The sequence below is a fragment of the Aedes albopictus genome, chromosome 1, assembly GCF_035046485.1.
Source record: "Aedes albopictus strain Foshan chromosome 1, AalbF5, whole genome shotgun sequence".
In the NCBI taxonomy this organism is placed as follows: domain Eukaryota; kingdom Metazoa; phylum Arthropoda; class Insecta; order Diptera; family Culicidae; genus Aedes; species Aedes albopictus.
Window position 1 is genome coordinate 192,329,516 of NC_085136.1, and position 18,977 is coordinate 192,348,492.

An 18,977-nucleotide genomic window follows, 5' to 3' on the forward strand; every position below is an offset into this window, starting at 1 on the left:
ATTGCGCTACAGAATAGGGAGGAATCGTATCGAAGATCCCTTAGATTTGTGTTTGCTACAAATGTTTTGTACATAATAATGTTAAGCTCCGTTAGAATTAACTTTTAGTTTACTTACAGTTAAGTTCAGGTGGAAATTTGTAAATGTTTGTATCGACAATCCTTGTGAATCTGTGTTTAGCTATAAGAATGTGTACATATTAGTTTTTAGGTTCAATCAGCTTCAATCTTAATTCACTTACAATAACAACAATTCAGATCACTAGTTTTAAGTACAAATTCACCGTTTAGATGTAGGATTTGGAAATAAACTTATAGTTATTTAGGATTTTGAGCTAATAGGCTAATAGTTCTCGTATCGTAAACTCACGGAAAAGAAAATCAATCTTTCATGACTTGCATGTTTCGGTCGCTTTTACACATCTGTCACACCAAGTGTCACACTTGACAAATCGTTCATGTGCGGCCTGTTAGAAAGTGTCTCCACAAGCAGCGGCGTCGCTGCACCGAGGGGTGTTGGCGGCACATACCCCCGCCCGTGAACCTAAGTGATGCCTCGGGTACTCCTGAAGTCTCGTAGGTTCACATTCTCCTTCGACGTCCAACACCGCTAGCTTATTCACAGGTCGCCGTAGAACTCCATTCGCTGTTCGAACAAGCGCTTGACGAGCTCTCCCATCACTGCCAACGAAGATTTTTTCGATACGCCCTCTGATCCATTGAGTCCGTCCAGCCCCATTCACAATGAGAACCAAATCTCCTTCCGTTATGTCCTTAGCTTCCTCGAACCATTTACTGCGGCGTGTTATAACGGGCAAATACTCCTTCACCCACCTTTTCCAAAACTCTCCGACGATATGTTGAGCCATTTTCCAGCTACTACGGAGTGTAGCGTATCCAGACACTTCAGTTGTTCCGATTTTGTTGCCCGTAGAACTACCCAAAAGGAAATGGTTAGGTGTTAACGACTCTTGGTCTGCTGACTCTAACGGAATATATGTGAGCGGCCTGGCGTTCACTAATGCTTCAGCTTCATAGATGATCGTCTCTAATGTTTCGTCGTTCGGTTTACGAGGATGTTCCAGAGCCGATCCGATTGCTGTCTTCACTGACCTGACCAGGCGTTCCCACACGCCACCCATATGTGGAGTGGCAGGTGGAATGAACTTCCACTTTGTATCGGCGTTCGTGAAAGTGCAAGCGATTGCTTCATTCCTTGCAGCAATCTCCTCTAATAGTTGTTTGTTGGCACCCTGAAAACAGGTGCCGTTATCCGAGTAAAATACGGCAGGGGATCCTCGGCGTGATACAAATCTTCGAATAGCCATTATGCATGATTCCGTAGACAGGCTGTGCACTACTTCCATGTGAACAGCACGAACGGACAGGCATGTAAAGAGTGCGATCCACCGTTTTGCTTGACTACGGCCTACTTTGACAAGCACCGGTCCGAAGTAGTCCAGACCGACGTATGTGAAGGGTCTTACATATGGCTCAAGTCGTTCCTTAGGGAGAGGTGCCATCACCGGTGGTTTTGGAGAAGCTTTGTTGATTCTGCACCATGCGCAATTCTTTGCGACCTTTTGAACGATGGATCTCATGTTCGCAATCTCGAAACGTTGACGGAGTTCATTAATAACCGTCTCTCGATTCGCATGACGGTAAAGACGATGGAACCATCCGACGTTCAATGTTGTTACTGGGTGTTGCTTCGGAAGAATTACAGGGTACCTCGCACCGAAGGGTAGATAGTTCGCTGCTTCTATGCGACCTCGCATTCGCAAAATTCCTTGATCATCCATGTAGGGCCAAGTTTTGTAGATGGGGCTGGTTCTAGGAACTGTAGCGTGCTTAGAATTTGGAATACCAAGTGTTTTTATTAGCACTGATCGCTCCTCTGGATATACTTCCTCTTGTGCCATCTTCCACAGCAGAACTTCCGCGCTCGATAACTCTTCTTGGGTGAGTGTTTCCAGTCTTAAATTCTGCCCAACATTCCTTCGTCGCAAGCTGTTCATGAAACGGATGACGTATGCTATTGTGCGCTGCAGTCTTGTCCAGTTGTTGAATCGAGAATAATCCACAACAAACTCCCGGTTCCAGTGGGTTTGCACAATCCGAAGTTCCTCGTGTGTTGTAGTCGCGAACCGTTGCTCTGGCCATGCCGCTTCATCAAGGTGTAGAAATGTGGGTCCGTTCAACCAAGGGCTTTTGCAGTCAAGATTTGGTCCATCCTTCCACTTAGTCGCGTCGTCAGAAACATTTAGCTTGGATTGAACCCATCTCCACTCTTGTGGCTCGCTCAAGGTTAGAATTTCTCCTACGCGCACTGACACGAACTTATGGAATTTTCGGTGATCGGACCTGATCCACGCAAGTACTGTAGTTGAGTCGCTCCAGAAGAATCGACTGCATACCGGCAGGGAATGATATTCGAGCATGGCTGCTACAAATCGTACTCCAAGGACGGCAGCCTTCAACTCGAGCCGTGGAGTAGACAGTGTCTTTATTGGCGCCACTTTACTTTTTGCTCCTACTAACGCTGTTTGGACACGGCCTTCATGTAGTAATCGGAAATATACGACACATGAGTAAGCAATATCGCTGGCGTCAACAAAAATATGCACTTGCAGATCATCGATGCTGGACGGGAACGAGGAGAAATAACATCTGGATATCTTCAGCTCATTGAGCTTTGGAAAGAGTTCAACCCACTGGCGCCATTTTTGGTTTAGGTCTTTGTTGATTGGCTCGTCCCACCCAGTTCCAGCAGCCCATGTACCCTGAATTATGACTTTCCCGTGGACGAGGAAGTGTGAGACAAGTCCAAGTGGGTCGAAAAGACTCATCACGACCTTGAGCACCTCTCGTTTCGTAGGGACGTATCCTTCGTCGAGTATTGAACGCATATCGTCCCGCAGATTAAACGAGTAAGAGAAACAGTCGGTTGCTGGATCCCAGGACATCCCCAGTACGGACTCAATAGTAGAACATCTTTCCAAAATTAGATTCTTCGGTTCATAAGCTGCAGGTTCCCCTATTTCACGAAGGAAATCCATAGAGTTGGAACGGAAACCACGGATCTCGAATCCACCTAGCGAGTGGACCAATTTCACTTCCTTCACTACGTCCACAGCGTCTTCGACGGAGATGAAACTATCCAAGTAATCGTCGACGTAATGGTTTTTTACTATGGCGGCGGCCGCACGTGGGTAGATTCCCAAGTAACCAAAAGTTCCGCTTCCCATGACAAAATGCACTTTCAAGTTCCGCGAAGTTCAGATAAAGTTCCAAACGGAACTTTCTGGCTGCTTAAGAGGCTAACGATGAGCCTTGCTGGAACTTCGGTCACAAGTTCCGGCAAGGCTAATTGTTAGCCTCTTAAGCAGCCAGAAAGTTCCATTCGGAACTTTATCTGAACTTCGCGGAACTTTAAAGCTGCTTAAGATGCTATGTCGGAACTTTGTCGGAACTTTCAAGTTCATAGAAGTTCAGTTCAGTAGCATTGTGTTTCAATGAAGATTAAATTCATTACTTTTACAGAAAACAACTATTTAAGCGTACACGAATAAAAGACAAATATGAATTTATCAAATCAATGAATACTAGGCTTGAGCAAAAAAAAAATGCCGCCCGTCGGATTCGAACCGACAGTCGCTGCGTGAGAGCCCTACGCTCTACCACAGTACTACAGCTGCGACTGAGTGGACAGCAGGTAAAGTCTGACTTGAATCGATTTTCTGTCGACAGCTAGTTTCGCACATTTGTACAGTAGTGAAGTTAGCTTGACTTTGTCAAGTGTCTTCAGCAGCGCAGCGGCAAGTCGGCAGGCTATCACGCAGGAGAATCCAGTTCAAATCTACATAGCAGCGACATATGTGAAATTATAATTATCAGTAGCAATTTCCAGACGTGAATCACACCCCCACCAACAGGGTGTGATTCTGAGAAACACATTTTTGTTTCTGCATGAATTTTGACAAAGTTCTGTCAGAAGCTGCTTAGAAGGCTATCCAGCGTGCTTATGTGAACTTTCAAGTTCCAAAATTACTTAAAAATGAAGCTGCTTAGAAGGCTAATGAGCGACCTCGAACAAGCTGTTTAGCTTATATAGTACCCTTTTATCTGAACTTTTGGTTACTTGGGTTACAGCGAACTCCTCTGCGTTCAAATTTTTTACGTACTGCGCAGAGGCGGGCGAGCAGGTTGCGCCAAATGTTGCTACGTAAAAAATTTGAACGCAGAGGAGTTCGCTGTAATCTAGTAGAAGCATGAATGAACTTTTTTATTTTTTTAATTATCTTTATTAAAGAGACTTTCAGCCCGTGGCTGGTTCATCTCTATATATGAATGAACTTCTTATCTTCTCCCAAATCGTTCAAGCCATTCACTTATATTGCAACTAGGACACTTTATAACAATTTCTTATCGATCCGAAGCACACGAACGCCAGATACTTAATGAGGGATGGCGGATTTTTTTTACGCCTTAATCCTTACAACCCCTTCTCTATGGAGACAGTTATTGTTCCACGACCCCTTTTGTATAGGATCTACGCCCGCCTTATCATGTTGTACCCACTATGGGTATCCCAACATGTCTGCTCCTTGTACCCACTCTGTACCGTTGTAATGTTTTACATCATTTGAATTTAAATCTAGCTAACCCTACTAACAAACATACAATTTTTATACATTTTAATTTAATTAAGCCTACTAACCCAACACCTAATGACCTAAGGGACGTGACAGTATCCAAAAAAAACATATAGCACATATCAAAAATCTTAAAATCTTGTAACCAGAGATGTCCATATCCTCAGTGTAGGAAAGAGAAACAGAAAATACACCACTCACGCTGTGTAATCTCAACAGGAGCCCGTCTCTTATATGTGGATCCACCACTGCGATTCGGATGCGCGCAAGCTTGGTGGGTGGAAATAAATCTCTTAGCTCCCTGAGCACTAGGTCACACAACAGTACGGCGAGAGCGATTTAAAATTCTCTCCGGTGAAAGTGTAAAATATCACCCGGGCGCGCGCTCCAGTGAGGTTTTTGCGCCAGAGTGCGCGCTGCGGTGAAACACCGGAGAGTTCTCGCTCCGGCAACACCATGGTGATGATTCGGTGACTGCTGTGTGAAAACACGGGAGAGCGCCGGAGAGCGATGCGCGCGAAAGCGTGAGCCACACTCGATCCTAGGCGAACGGGCAAGAGCACGCACTAGCGCTTGGTTTACCCACCACCCAACACAAGAGAAACTGGTTTCTTGGTGTGGTGAAAATGCTCCTATCCCCAGTGTGGTCGATAAACTGACGCCGCAGTGAATCGCTACGGTGAAATGCCATCTCTTGTAACACACGGTTACAATGCAAAAAGAATAAAATGTCTAGAGTAGGTACCTACAGCTGATATATATCCTCCAAATCGAAGGCTTGTAAATGTGGTATCAATTAATCCAAGACACTCCTTCAAAATAGGTCTCTAGTTAGCCTAGTGGTTAAGGCTACGGATCGCCAATCGGGAGACGGCGGGTTCGATTCCCGTTCCAGTCGGGACAATTTTCTCGACTCTCTGGGCATAGTGTATCATTGTGCTTGCCTCACAAGATACAAATTCATGCAATGCCAGGCAAAGAAAGCCCTTCAATTAATAACTGTGGAAGTGCTCAAAGAACACTAAGTTGAAGCGAGGCAGGCCAAGTCCCAGTGGGGACGTAGAGCCATAAAGAAGAAGAAGAAGAACTCCTTCAAAAACTCCAACCCTTCAGGATGCATATCTAGAACACTAAAAAATCCTAACAAAAGATACAACTGATCTAGATCAGTTAAAATAGAACTAGAGCAAAACCAAAGACGTAAGAATGTAGTCCCAACCAATCCAAAAACACTTTGCTGAACACTGCAACCCTCTGCATATCAATAACACTAAAACACCGTATTGAAAGACAAAACTTATCTAGATCAGTTTAGCAAATTTGGATAAAAACCGAGGACGTAAACGTAGTCAATTCAAAACACTTTGCCGAAGACTCCAACTCTCTAGGATGCATATCCAGAACATATTGTATAAAGCGTTATATTAAAAAACAAAACTTATCTAGATCAGTTTCAGCAGATCTAGATCAAAACTTAATACGTAAGAATGTAGCTCTATCCAATTCAAAGCTCTTTGTCGAAGATTCCTACCCTCTATGATGCATATCGAGAACACTAGGGCATCGTATTGAAAGATCAAAATTATCTAGATCAGTTTTAGCAGATCTAGATCAAAATCGAAGACGTAAAAATGTAGTACCAATCAATTCGAAACACTTTGCCGAGAACTCCAACCCTCTAGGATGCATACCGAGAACACTAGAGCGTCTTATTGAAAGATAACAGTTAGGGTATCGCGCCACTTGGGCGGTGGCTTCTATATTCGTCTGTTTTCCATTATAACTCAGTCAGTTTTGAGCCAATTGACTTGCACCAATCATTCTTGACTACTTTGCCGAAGACCCTAACCCTCTAGGATGCTTGGCAAGAGCACTGGAGCGCTTGCTCATCGAGAGCTGCAATTGATCGTAGCTAGGGATGTTCAAGACAGTTGCGAACATTTTGTATTACCTCTGCACTATGCCTTATTAGCAGAAAGCACGTTTTGCAGTTGTCACGAATTTTAAGCATGCAAACAAAAAAATATCAAATTTAAAAAAAAAGTTCCTTACCTACGCTATGCTGGAGGAAAAATGAGCATCCCTAAAAACATGAATTTTGTATAAAATAAGAGTAAAAAGTTGGGTAAAAAATCTCTGAAAGAAAATTGAAAATCGGTTCACAGGCGGCTAAGAACGAACTACTCAAAGTAAAAGTTCCAACTTTTTTCTGATCACGATATTCCGCGTAAATATTTTTTTTTTGCAATTTCTCATCGTAATAGGCTGTTTTATCTCAAGCAAATCTGACAGGTAAAGGCCTACTTTCCCACACCAAATTAACAGTGCTATAACTCACCCGTAACGTGGGTAGATCACCTTGGAATGGTGCGTTACGGTGTAAGATCTACCATTTCAAGTTTTGATCTTGCTATTTTCCAGCCTGGTTTATTTAAATGCAGGAACATTCCAGGATCAAGACTTGGTGTACTTTTTTACACTATTTATTTATTTATTTATTTATTTATTTATTTTATTCTATTTATTTTTCACTGCTAATATACCGTTTGTTTCAAAGGGATGGAGGTAAATTTAAACTATATATAAATAACAATTTACAAAAATATAACAGTGGAGAACGTATCACAATTTAATACTTTTTTCTATTTCAGATTTACAAGCAGGCAATCAGCGATCAAAACGGCGAAGTATCTCTTTCTTTAGAAAGGTCAAGATTACCGTGCGATACAGTGACAAGTAGACCACGTTTTCCGCGTCGATTTATTCGTGCCGAGTTCCATAATTTCGATATCTTTTTCGAACATTTACGATAATGTATTTCTGTTCATCACACCTTCAATTTATATTACGCGTTGCGAACATTCGCGGATAATAAATATGTACAACGGTTTTATTAGCCCCAATCCTATTAACACGGGAACGCGGAAAAAAATAATACAAGAACATAGATGAAACTCAAAAGCAACGATTCTAGTTGTTTGGTTGTCCAGTTCACTCGTAAAGTTACGGCGCGTGTTTCGGTTTTTCAGCATTGGCAGTAACACTAAACGGATTTGCATACAGTTTATTTTCTGACTGAGAAACGATAAGCTTAAAACGTGCGTTATTACGAGTGGATCCGACATAAGCGTGGTTTAAAAAATATTCATACCCGGTATATAATTAAATTTAATACACAAACATACAATAAAGTTATTGTATTCTTCCGATAGCCGGCTGGCGGAAGACTAAATCATATCAAGGGTTGCATAGCTCACATCACTTACCAATGTGAATCCAGATCTATGTAACTTTCTATCCCTTCCCTTCCCACTAACAAACGTCCTTCCTGTGACAACCGTGGGGATGCGGAGGTACACACGGTCTCTAGTAGCAACGGATGTCACACCAACATTCCTTCCCTTCCCCGATGACCGTAAGGACGTGGCCGGCGCCGGTACTGACAATATAAAGTTTTGAACCTTCAAAATTGCACATTGAGGATGGAAAGCTACACCCAGGCCCCATCCATTTGGTTCCCTGTGCAATGTTGACTGTTCTGGTCAGTAACGGAGTAGCAACTACGAATTGTACGGTCATCTCATGCTCATGCTCATGCTCATGCCAAATTAACAGTGCTATAATGGTTCATCACAGCACTGATTTGCGTTGCGTAATGAACCATTACAGCACTGTTTTCAGTTTCGATCAACTTCTTGATGCTTCCTGGACGCAGTTATGAAAAATTGTGACAACTGCACAGTATAACCTGCTATGATCAGATCTTCTTAAACATGGCTATGAACATCAGTGTGCAGTTTGCAGTTAAAAACTATCCTCAAGCGGTAATTTATGAACTTGCAAAAAACGTTGTACGCAACTCGGTGCAGAACTCGATTTTTACAGCACTCGTCGTAAATATCCAACTCGGCAAGCCTCGTTGGATAAATGTATGACTCGTTTTGGAGATGAACCAGCAGCGGGCTGAAAATCTCCTTAATAAAGCTAATAATAATAATAAATGTATGACTCGTGCTGTAAAAATCGTCATTCTGCACCTTGTTGCGTAAACTACTATTATCATGGTATTCGGAGTGTTGAAGAAGCTTAACACATTTTCTTGTAGGTACAAGGAACTAACTACGGTGCTTTAAAGCATTTTAAGTTTAAGCGAATATGGCTAAACCATCTAATCAATCATCTCTTCAGAGATCGCGAAAACATACCGAAAACATCTATTTAATTGTGTCGTCTAGATCACAACGTCCGATCTATCGAGGTGCTCAACTCAAACTGGGAAGAATTTAATTAATTATAAAAAAAAACTAGCACATAATTGTTTATTTCCAAAACGACATGATCTTCTAGATATTTGGTGCTTGATACCATCTAGAACCAAGATTTTTCATACATATCCCCATACATATCTCTTGTTCGGTGAATGTTTCTACTGAGCTTGAATCAGCGAAGCGTAGATTTTTATATTATATGCCTTATGAAGCAATCAAAACCAATCGACAGTGTGAGCGTTAAAGTGTCCCGTCTGTACCTATCGTTTGAATGTTTCCTCATGTTGCACACCGTTGGACAATTGATGAAGGAAATGTTTTGTCGAGGATTGAACAGCAATCTGCACTTATTAGCCGCTCATTGGTTCTAGTTAGAAAGTTAATTGATATAAGGGAACAACGTTTCAAAACGATCTCGTCACAAAAGTTCTTTTCTCAAACGTCTTTGCATCGTTTACCGTCAAATGAATAAAGAAAAACTGCATATGTATATAAATGTGCACATAAATTCTATACTTCATTTGGGTTTTTCGATCTTGATAACTGATCAATTTATGGAATCTTCGATAACATATAATATGTTCAAATTTTTATCCCTGAATTGGTTTGATCATTGTGGAAATTATTATTGCTATGTCGGTGAAATTTAATATCATTTCAATGGTGAAAATATCATTGCAGATGACCTGGTGCATTCTGTAACATTCGCCTCTTTGAATCCATATGCCGTATCATAGGAAGTTTGTATGCGTAATTAGTGTAGGTGGCAAATTCTTGGTAATTAAATATTAATAAACGAAGATGATTACAGCTATTGACGATTTCATACTGCTTCCGCTTCCTTTAAATATGTGTAATGACGTGTATGAGTTTATAGTATTCATTTGTCACTTCAAGAACTGTTGAAACCCTCTTAGATAAACCTGATTTGTTGGTAAATATATGTTCAAAACAGACTCAGTAGACTCAGATAATTATCATAAATGCCCAAATTATATACATATATACATTTTTATGTAATTGACCCAACATTTTAGAGATCCCCACAAAATCTTATTTCACGAAAAAAGATGAGATGTGAAACATAGAAAAAAAAAAACGCAGTGCAAGAAACATCTCTTAATTTCTATCATAGCAACTTCAAATAACTGTCTAATGCATATGTTGTAGTTCTTGATAGAAAGACTGCAGCTATCAATCTAGCTACATACCGTGAAACGGTATTGATTCAGTTTCTGCTATCGAATGGCATATCGTAATCTGGTATCAAGTAGCTATTAAATGACATTGAAATTTCATCAACATTTAAATAAATCGATCTTTCCATAACTGTGTTTCGTAACGCAATGAGATACATTGTCAAACATACTATAGATACATTATGAGGTTTGACATCACTGTATTACTTCAATATGATATCCTAGAGTTGAGTTTAAGGCGAAACTGGATCCATTTCCTCACTTTTTGGTTTTTGATTTTTTATTAAATAACGAAGCGATATTTTCAAAATCGGGTTTCGTGCACATGTAGAGTATGGATCAGGGTATCTTCTGAATTTTTTACGCGAGAGAAAATGTTTTTCGTTTTTGCAGAAATCATTTTTGAACAAAATTTCACTAAAAAATGGTTTTTGCAAAAACGAAAAACATTTTCTACAGCGTAAAAAATACTCTACATGTGCACGAAAACCGATTTTAAAAATATTGCTTCGTTATTTAATAAAAAATCAAAAACCAAAAAAAAAATGAGGAAATGCTTCCAGTTTTGCTTTAATAAACGAAACTTTTATGAAAATGCTCTTTTTCAAGAAAATGTGCGATTTATTAAAAGTCGGCTATCAATTCCTTAAGCCATTGCCTACCTTTAGGCGTTATTCGCGGTTTGGATTAATCCTTAAATAATTGAAAAAGTACATAATTTGTAAACATTTGGACAACATATTCGAAATCAGCGAATTTGATAAGTAAGGGTATTATCAACACAAACGAACCGAACATTGATCACTGACATGATCAATGTTACTCCAAAGCAACAGAATCAAAAGTTAGAAACCTATTGAAACATGTTTGAAAGTTTTACAATACTTTTTTTGCGTCAGATATTTTGGGGAGCAGAATTTAATTCAAAACTTAGGAGATTTCCGGAATATTTATTAAAGTTTGTTTTTTTCAAGACATATTTAACTCAAATCCTGAAGCTTTAGAATTATGTAGTGGAGTTCTTGAGAGATTTTCTTCCTAAATTAAATAAATAAATAAGAATGTGATTCATGGCAAACTCTTGACAGTGTCAGAACTTGTTGTGGCCCGAACATTGACTCTGACCCCTACTTGGTATTTAGCAAACTTTGCTGATTTTTTGCGTGCTGATTGCATTCAGCAATACAAATTACTGAGTATCAGCAATTTTTTTTTCAACTTGTTGAACCATCCAGCAATTTTGACAGTTGATCAGCAACGTTGTACTGAAATTCAGCAAAAAAGTTGCTGAATTTCAGAAATTTCATTTGCTGATTTTTTGCGTAAAAAATTGGTGTGTGGGAAATGGTACAATAATCCGATTTGATTTTAACATTTCGACTAGTACATTAAGAACAGACTTATTTGCGGTGGTCAAATACAACTACAACTACAACTACAACTACAACTACAACTACAACTAAAACTAAAACTAAAACTAAAACTAAAACTAAAACTAAAACTAAAACTAAAACTAAAACTAAAACTAAAACTAAAACTAAAACTAAAACTAAAACTAAAACTAAAACTAAAACTAAAACTAAAACTAAAACTAAAACTAAAACTAAAACTAAAACTAAAACTAAAACTAAAACTAAAACTAAAACTAAAACTACAACTACAACTACAACTACAACTACAACTACAACTACAACTACAACTACAACTACAACTACAACTACAACTACAACTACAACTACAACTACAACTACAACTACAACTACAACTACAACTACAACTACAACTACAACTACAACTACAACTACAACTACAACTACAACTACAACTACAACTACAACTACAACTACAACTACAACTACAACTACAACTACAACTACAACTACAACTACAACTACAAATATAAATATTAATACAAATACAAATACAAATACAAATACAAATACAAATACAAGTACAAATCCAAATACAAATACAAATGCAAATACAAATACAAATACAAATACAAATACAACTACAACTACGACTACAACTACAACTACAACTACAACTACAACTACAACTACAACTACAACTACAACTACTAATACAAATACAAATATAAATATAAATATAAATATAAATATAAATATAAATATAAATATAAATATAAATATAAATATAAATATAAATATAAATATAAATATAAATACAAATATAAATATAAATATAAATATAAATATAAATATAAATATAAATATAAATATAAATATAAATATAAATATAAATATAAATATAAATATAAATATAAATATAAATATAAATATAAATATAAATATAAATATAAATATAAATATAAATATAAATATAAATATAAATATAAATATAAATATAAATATAAATATAAATATAAATATAAATATAAATATAAATATAAATATAAATATAAATATAAATATAAATATAAATATAAATATAAATATAAATATAAATATAAATATAAATCTATATATAAAAATGAGTTTGATGTCCCTTTGAGGCAACAAAACTCACGAACGGGTGAACCGATCAGGATGACTTATGCAGGGTTTGATTCGTATTCATGGTGGCTGTGTTTATATGCAGAAAAAGTTACAAAAATCATTTAAAAGGGTATGAAAATTGTAAAAATCCTGATTTTTCATGAGCCGGGAACAAATTTAGCGTGATCAAAATTAAATCAATCTAGAGTGCGTTGCTGCGATGACCTCAACAGTTGACAAACCACCACAGCTTGGCAAGACAAAGTTTGCCGGGACAGCTAGTATAAATATAAATATAAATATAAATATAAATATAAATATAAATATAAATATAAATATAAATATAAATATAAATATAAATATAAATATAAATATAAATATAAATATAAATATAAATATAAATATAAATATAAATATAAATATAAATATAAATATAAATATAAATATAAATATAAATATAAATATAAATATAAATATAAATATAAATATAAATATAAATATAAATATAAATATAAATATAAATATAAATATAAATATAAATATAAATATAAATATAAATATAAATATAAATATAAATATAAATATAAATATAAATATAAATATAAATATAAATATAAATATAAATATAAATATAAATATAAATATAAATATAAATATAAATATAAATATAAATATAAATATAAATATAAATATAAATATAAATATAAATATAAATATAAATATAAATATAAATATAAATATAAATATAAATATAAATATAAATATAAATATAAATATAAATATAAATATAAATATAAATATAAATATAAATATAAATATAAATATAAATATAAATATAAATATAAATATAAATATAAATATAAATATAAATATAAATATAAATATAAATATAAATATAAATATAAATATAAATATAAATATAAATATAAATATAAATATAAATATAAATATAAATATAAATATAAATATAAATATAAATATAAATATAAATATAAATATAAATATAAATATAAATATAAATATAAATATAAATATAAATATAAATATAAATATAAATATAAATATAAATATAAATATAAATATAAATATAAATATAAATATAAATATAAATATAAATATAAATATAAATATAAATATAAATATAAATATAAATATAAATATAAATATAAATATAAATATAAATATAAATATAAATATAAATATAAATATAAATATAAATATAAATATAAATATAAATATAAATATAAATATAAATATAAATATAAATATAAATATAAATATAAATATAAATATAAATATAAATATAAATATAAATATAAATATAAAGATAAATATAAATATAAATATAAATATAAAGATAAATATAAATATAAATATAAATATAAATATAAATATAAATATAAATATAAATATAAATATAAATATAAATATAAATATAAATATAAATATAAATATAAATATAAATATAAATATAAATATAAATATAAATATAAATATAAATATAAATATAAATATAAATATAAATATAAATATAAATATAAATATAAATATAAATATAAATATAAATATAAATATAAATATAAATATAAATATAAATATAAATATAAATATAAATATAAATATAAATATAAATATAAATATAAATATAAATATAAATATAAATATAAATATAAATATAAATATAAATATAAATATAAATATAAATATAAATATAAATATAAATATAAATATAAATATAAATATAAATATAAATATAAATATAAATATAAATATAAATATAAATATAAATATAAATATAAATATAAATATAAATATAAATATAAATATAAATATAAATATAAATATAAATATAAATATAAATATAAATATAAATATAAATATAAATATAAATATAAATATAAATATAAATATAAATATAAATATAAATATAAATATAAATATAAATATAAATATAAATATAAATATAAATATAAATATAAATATAAATATAAATATAAATATAAATATAAATATAAATATAAATATAAATATAAATATAAATATAAATATAAATATAAATATAAATATAAATATAAATATAAATATAAATATAAATATAAATATAAATATAAATATAAATATAAATATAAATATAAATATAAATATAAATATAAATATAAATATAAATATAAATATAAATATAAATATAAATATAAATATAAATATAAATATAAATATAAATATAAATATAAATATAAATATAAATATAAATATAAATATAAATATAAATATAAATATAAATATAAATATAAATATAAATATAAATATAAATATAAATATAAATATAAATATAAATATAAATATAAATATAAATATAAATATAAATATAAATATAAATATAAATATAAATATAAATATAAATATAAATATAAATATAAATATAAATATAAATATAAATATAAATATAAATATAAATATAAATATAAATATAAATATAAATATAAATATAAATATAAATATAAATATAAATATAAATATAAATATAAATATAAATATAAATATAAATATAAATATAAATATAAATATAAATATAAATATAAATATAAATATAAATATAAATATAAATATAAATATAAATATAAATATAAATATAAATATAAATATAAATATAAATATAAATATAAATATAAATATAAATATAAATATAAATATAAATATAAATATAAATATAAATATAAATATAAATAAAAATAAAAATATAAATATAAATAAAAATATAAATATAAATATAAATATAAATATAAATATAAATATAAATATAAATATAAATATAAATATAAATATAAATATAAATATAAATATAAATATAAATATAAATATAAATATAAATATAAATATAAATATAAATATAAATATAAATATAAATATAAATATAAATATAAATATAAATATAAATATAAATATAAATATAAATATAAATATAAATATAAATATAAATATAAATATAAATATAAATATAAATATAAATATAAATATAAATATAAATATAAATATAAATATAAATATAAATATAAATATAAATATAAATATAAATATAAATATAAATATAAATATAAATATAAATATAAATATAAATATAAATATAAATATAAATATAAATATAAATATAAATATAAATATAAATATAAATATAAATATAAATATAAATATAAATATAAATATAAATATAAATATAAATATAAATATAAATATAAATATAAATATAAATATAAATATAAATATAAATATAAATATAAATATAAATATAAATATAAATATAAATATAAATATAAATATAAATATAAATATAAATATAAATATAAATATAAATATAAATATAAATATAAATATAAATATAAATATAAATATAAATATAAATATAAATATAAATATAAATATAAATATAAATATAAATATAAATATAAATATAAATATAAATATAAATATAAATATAAATATAAATATGAATATAAATATAAATATAAATATAAATATAAATATAAATATAAATATAAATATAAATATAAATATAAATATAAATATAAATATAAATATAAATATAAATACAAATACCAGATGCAAGTGAACTATTAGGTTTGAAACCTAAAAAAAAATTTCACAAAATCGTCATCAATGAGCCCATAACAATAGTTCAAATAATAAATAATAAATAAAACAACATTGTACATTTACCTTTGTGGTTAGAATGTAGGTCTAGTGATCAACTATACACTACACTACAGATTATGTTACTATGGACCACTTTAAAATTTCATTGTCATTGATGCCGCTGTAGCTCCTCGTATGTATAAATATTATTTTTATATTAATAATTTTGTTAGTTATAACGTTAATAAATTTGATTTTTTAAAGGAATATTAAGATACAGGGAAGCAACATTTCAGAATTTGTTTTGTCGTGTTCCAGATTACTGACTACATATTTGTATGAATTGTCCAGCATAGGTGGGTGGGTATGGTCTCTTCGGATCTGATATACCACACAGCTTAAACGCACTGTTCTATCCGCTTCCTGTTTTGTTTGACAATTCGATCGGTTTCACGTGCTACGGGATCTTACTTTATTATAAGTACGTGTGTTGCGTGACAAAATTGATCAGATGACTACTAGTTTAGCTATCTCTGGCGATTGTGAAAATGGCATAAAAAGCAGATCTAGTAGAAACCAGACGCGACTGTGCATTTTATGTAGCAAGCGACTGCTTGTGGTATGCTTTCGGTGGTACCATTCACTAGTGAGAGGATTGATAACGAAAACAACTGCCATGAATTGCTAAATGCTTCCTATTTGAGGAAGCTGACTGGTTTAATATGAATCTACATATATCAGTGACAAAGGAGTGGGTAGGACATGTCCGATAGCATACCCCAAAGATGCAACTTTTTTCCATAAATTCCTAATCAATAGTTTTAAAAAATAGAATTTTCTACAGCACGTCTTATATGCTAGATAAATTGTCAGAAAATAAATCGGACCTGAGAATGATTGATGACACGGTTGCGGTTATATTGGTCAATGAGACAAAATGACTTGGTATTTTTTCATAAATCCCGGAACAAACATGAAATTTTTATTCAGGTAGTCGAAAGTACTTGTGATTTGATGGTAAACGCAAATGTCACAAATATGCAGTTATGGGCAGAAGTATCAATGGATGCAACGATTCTTAGTTGTTTAAAAAAAAACATTCAATAAACAGATACACTCATCGACCATGTGAAGTTTAAACATTATTCAAAATATTTTGCGTTGGTCGGGTTTTTTCTATAACTTAGACAATTTTGAATTGATTCTCATTAAATATTGTACACATGTAAGCACGATTAGTAGGGTAATTTTCCAATTGTTGCACGGCTAAAAACTTGCCTATTGTTGCACACTCCATGTTATTCTTATGTGGTGTGCAACTATTGGCGATTTTTTAGTCGTGCAACAATTGGAAAATTACCCTATTATCCGTGTACGTAAAATCAAGACAATCGGGTTTTCGAATTTTGAAAAATGTATTGATTATTTGGTTTTATACGAAAAAGGATCTTTTTCTGAGCCACTACGATTGTTTTCAGATTTTTAGAACTTTATTTTGGTACCGTCAAGTCACCATTCACCGTTGATCTAAGAAAATTTGGGGCGAATAAAGGCTGTCGTTTTACATCAATCTTATAAACATTGTTGGTACCGCTGTTAATTGCCTTCATTATAGGTTAGAATTAAAGTAATAATCACAAAAGTAGAACATTTTTCACAAAAATGGATGATATGGTCGGCGTTAAGTTAGAGAGGACCATGTGTCTTTTACCTAATTTCTAGAAAAATGACTTTGAAGTTTGCAACTTATAGAGTTTTTCAACAAATGTTCATGAATTTTTGGCACAAATCTTAACAACTTTTCATCAAAGCATCGCTCTGTATTGATCGCGAAAAACGTAAAATAAAGCTTGAAACCGAGAAATTGCTAAGTAATTGATTGTACTTAGTCCACTCTGACTGAACGATTTTTGGAAAATCTACAACCAACCAACAGTTCACACTCAAATTTTTACTTATTTGGTGAAAAAATAATGCAAAAGTAGGACAACAGTTAATAGGAGTGGTGTATAATGTGAGCAGGAAGTTTTAAATTTGATATTTCTGTCATTAAACTGTTGATTACCGTTTTCAATTTTTATGTTCAGTCAGAGTGGACCAAGTACAGCAGTTCAATATCACATGAAGGGTAGTCAATTAATGAGCCTTTTAAGAATTCTTAACTTGAACATTTAATAGTTAACAACTTCTGAACGTATTTTCATAGTTCGTTACGTTTTTGAAATTTTGTAGTTACATAGGTCATAATAATTTATTCAGAGGACTGGCGTTTCTCAAAAATTCGTTCAGACAGAGTGAACCAAGTACACAATTCTTAAATAACCGGTAAAATCAATTTCTTCATGAAACGGGTATTGGTGCATTTCAATATGATGCCCAACAGCTTCTAAACAAACATATTTTGATTTGGAAAGGATAAGAAGAATAAGGTGATTTCAACTATTTTTTCTTAGAGACACATGGTCCACTATGTCTGCACGCGAAATACCACAATATGCTTCAACACGATGACCTGTAAATAACGATATTGACCATAATAAAATGTGTTTTCACGTGCTTTCTTGATCAATAATCATCAGAAAATGCGTTAGAGAGTCATACGATTTGGGAACGTATTATATTTTGATGATAAACTATTTTGATTATTGGGTTTTAACCAATACATATTTTTTACAAATTCTCTTGACATCAAGCATTTGGTCCACTCTGACTGCACACTATTATCGATTTT

At 30.9% G+C, this 18,977-nt stretch overlaps 1 protein-coding gene across 1 annotated transcript in view; it reads right to left on the reverse strand.

Annotated features, from left to right (window-relative positions):
* Positions 1-469: 469 nt before the first annotated feature.
* The window catches only part of LOC134290472 (uncharacterized), a 46,429-nt gene continuing 27,921 nt past the window's right edge, over positions 470-18,977 (reverse strand). The window contains exon 2 of the mRNA XM_062857624.1: positions 470-3,189. Within this exon, the coding sequence (XP_062713608.1) occupies positions 470-3,189 (2,720 nt within the window). The remainder of the gene's footprint in view (positions 3,190-18,977) is intronic.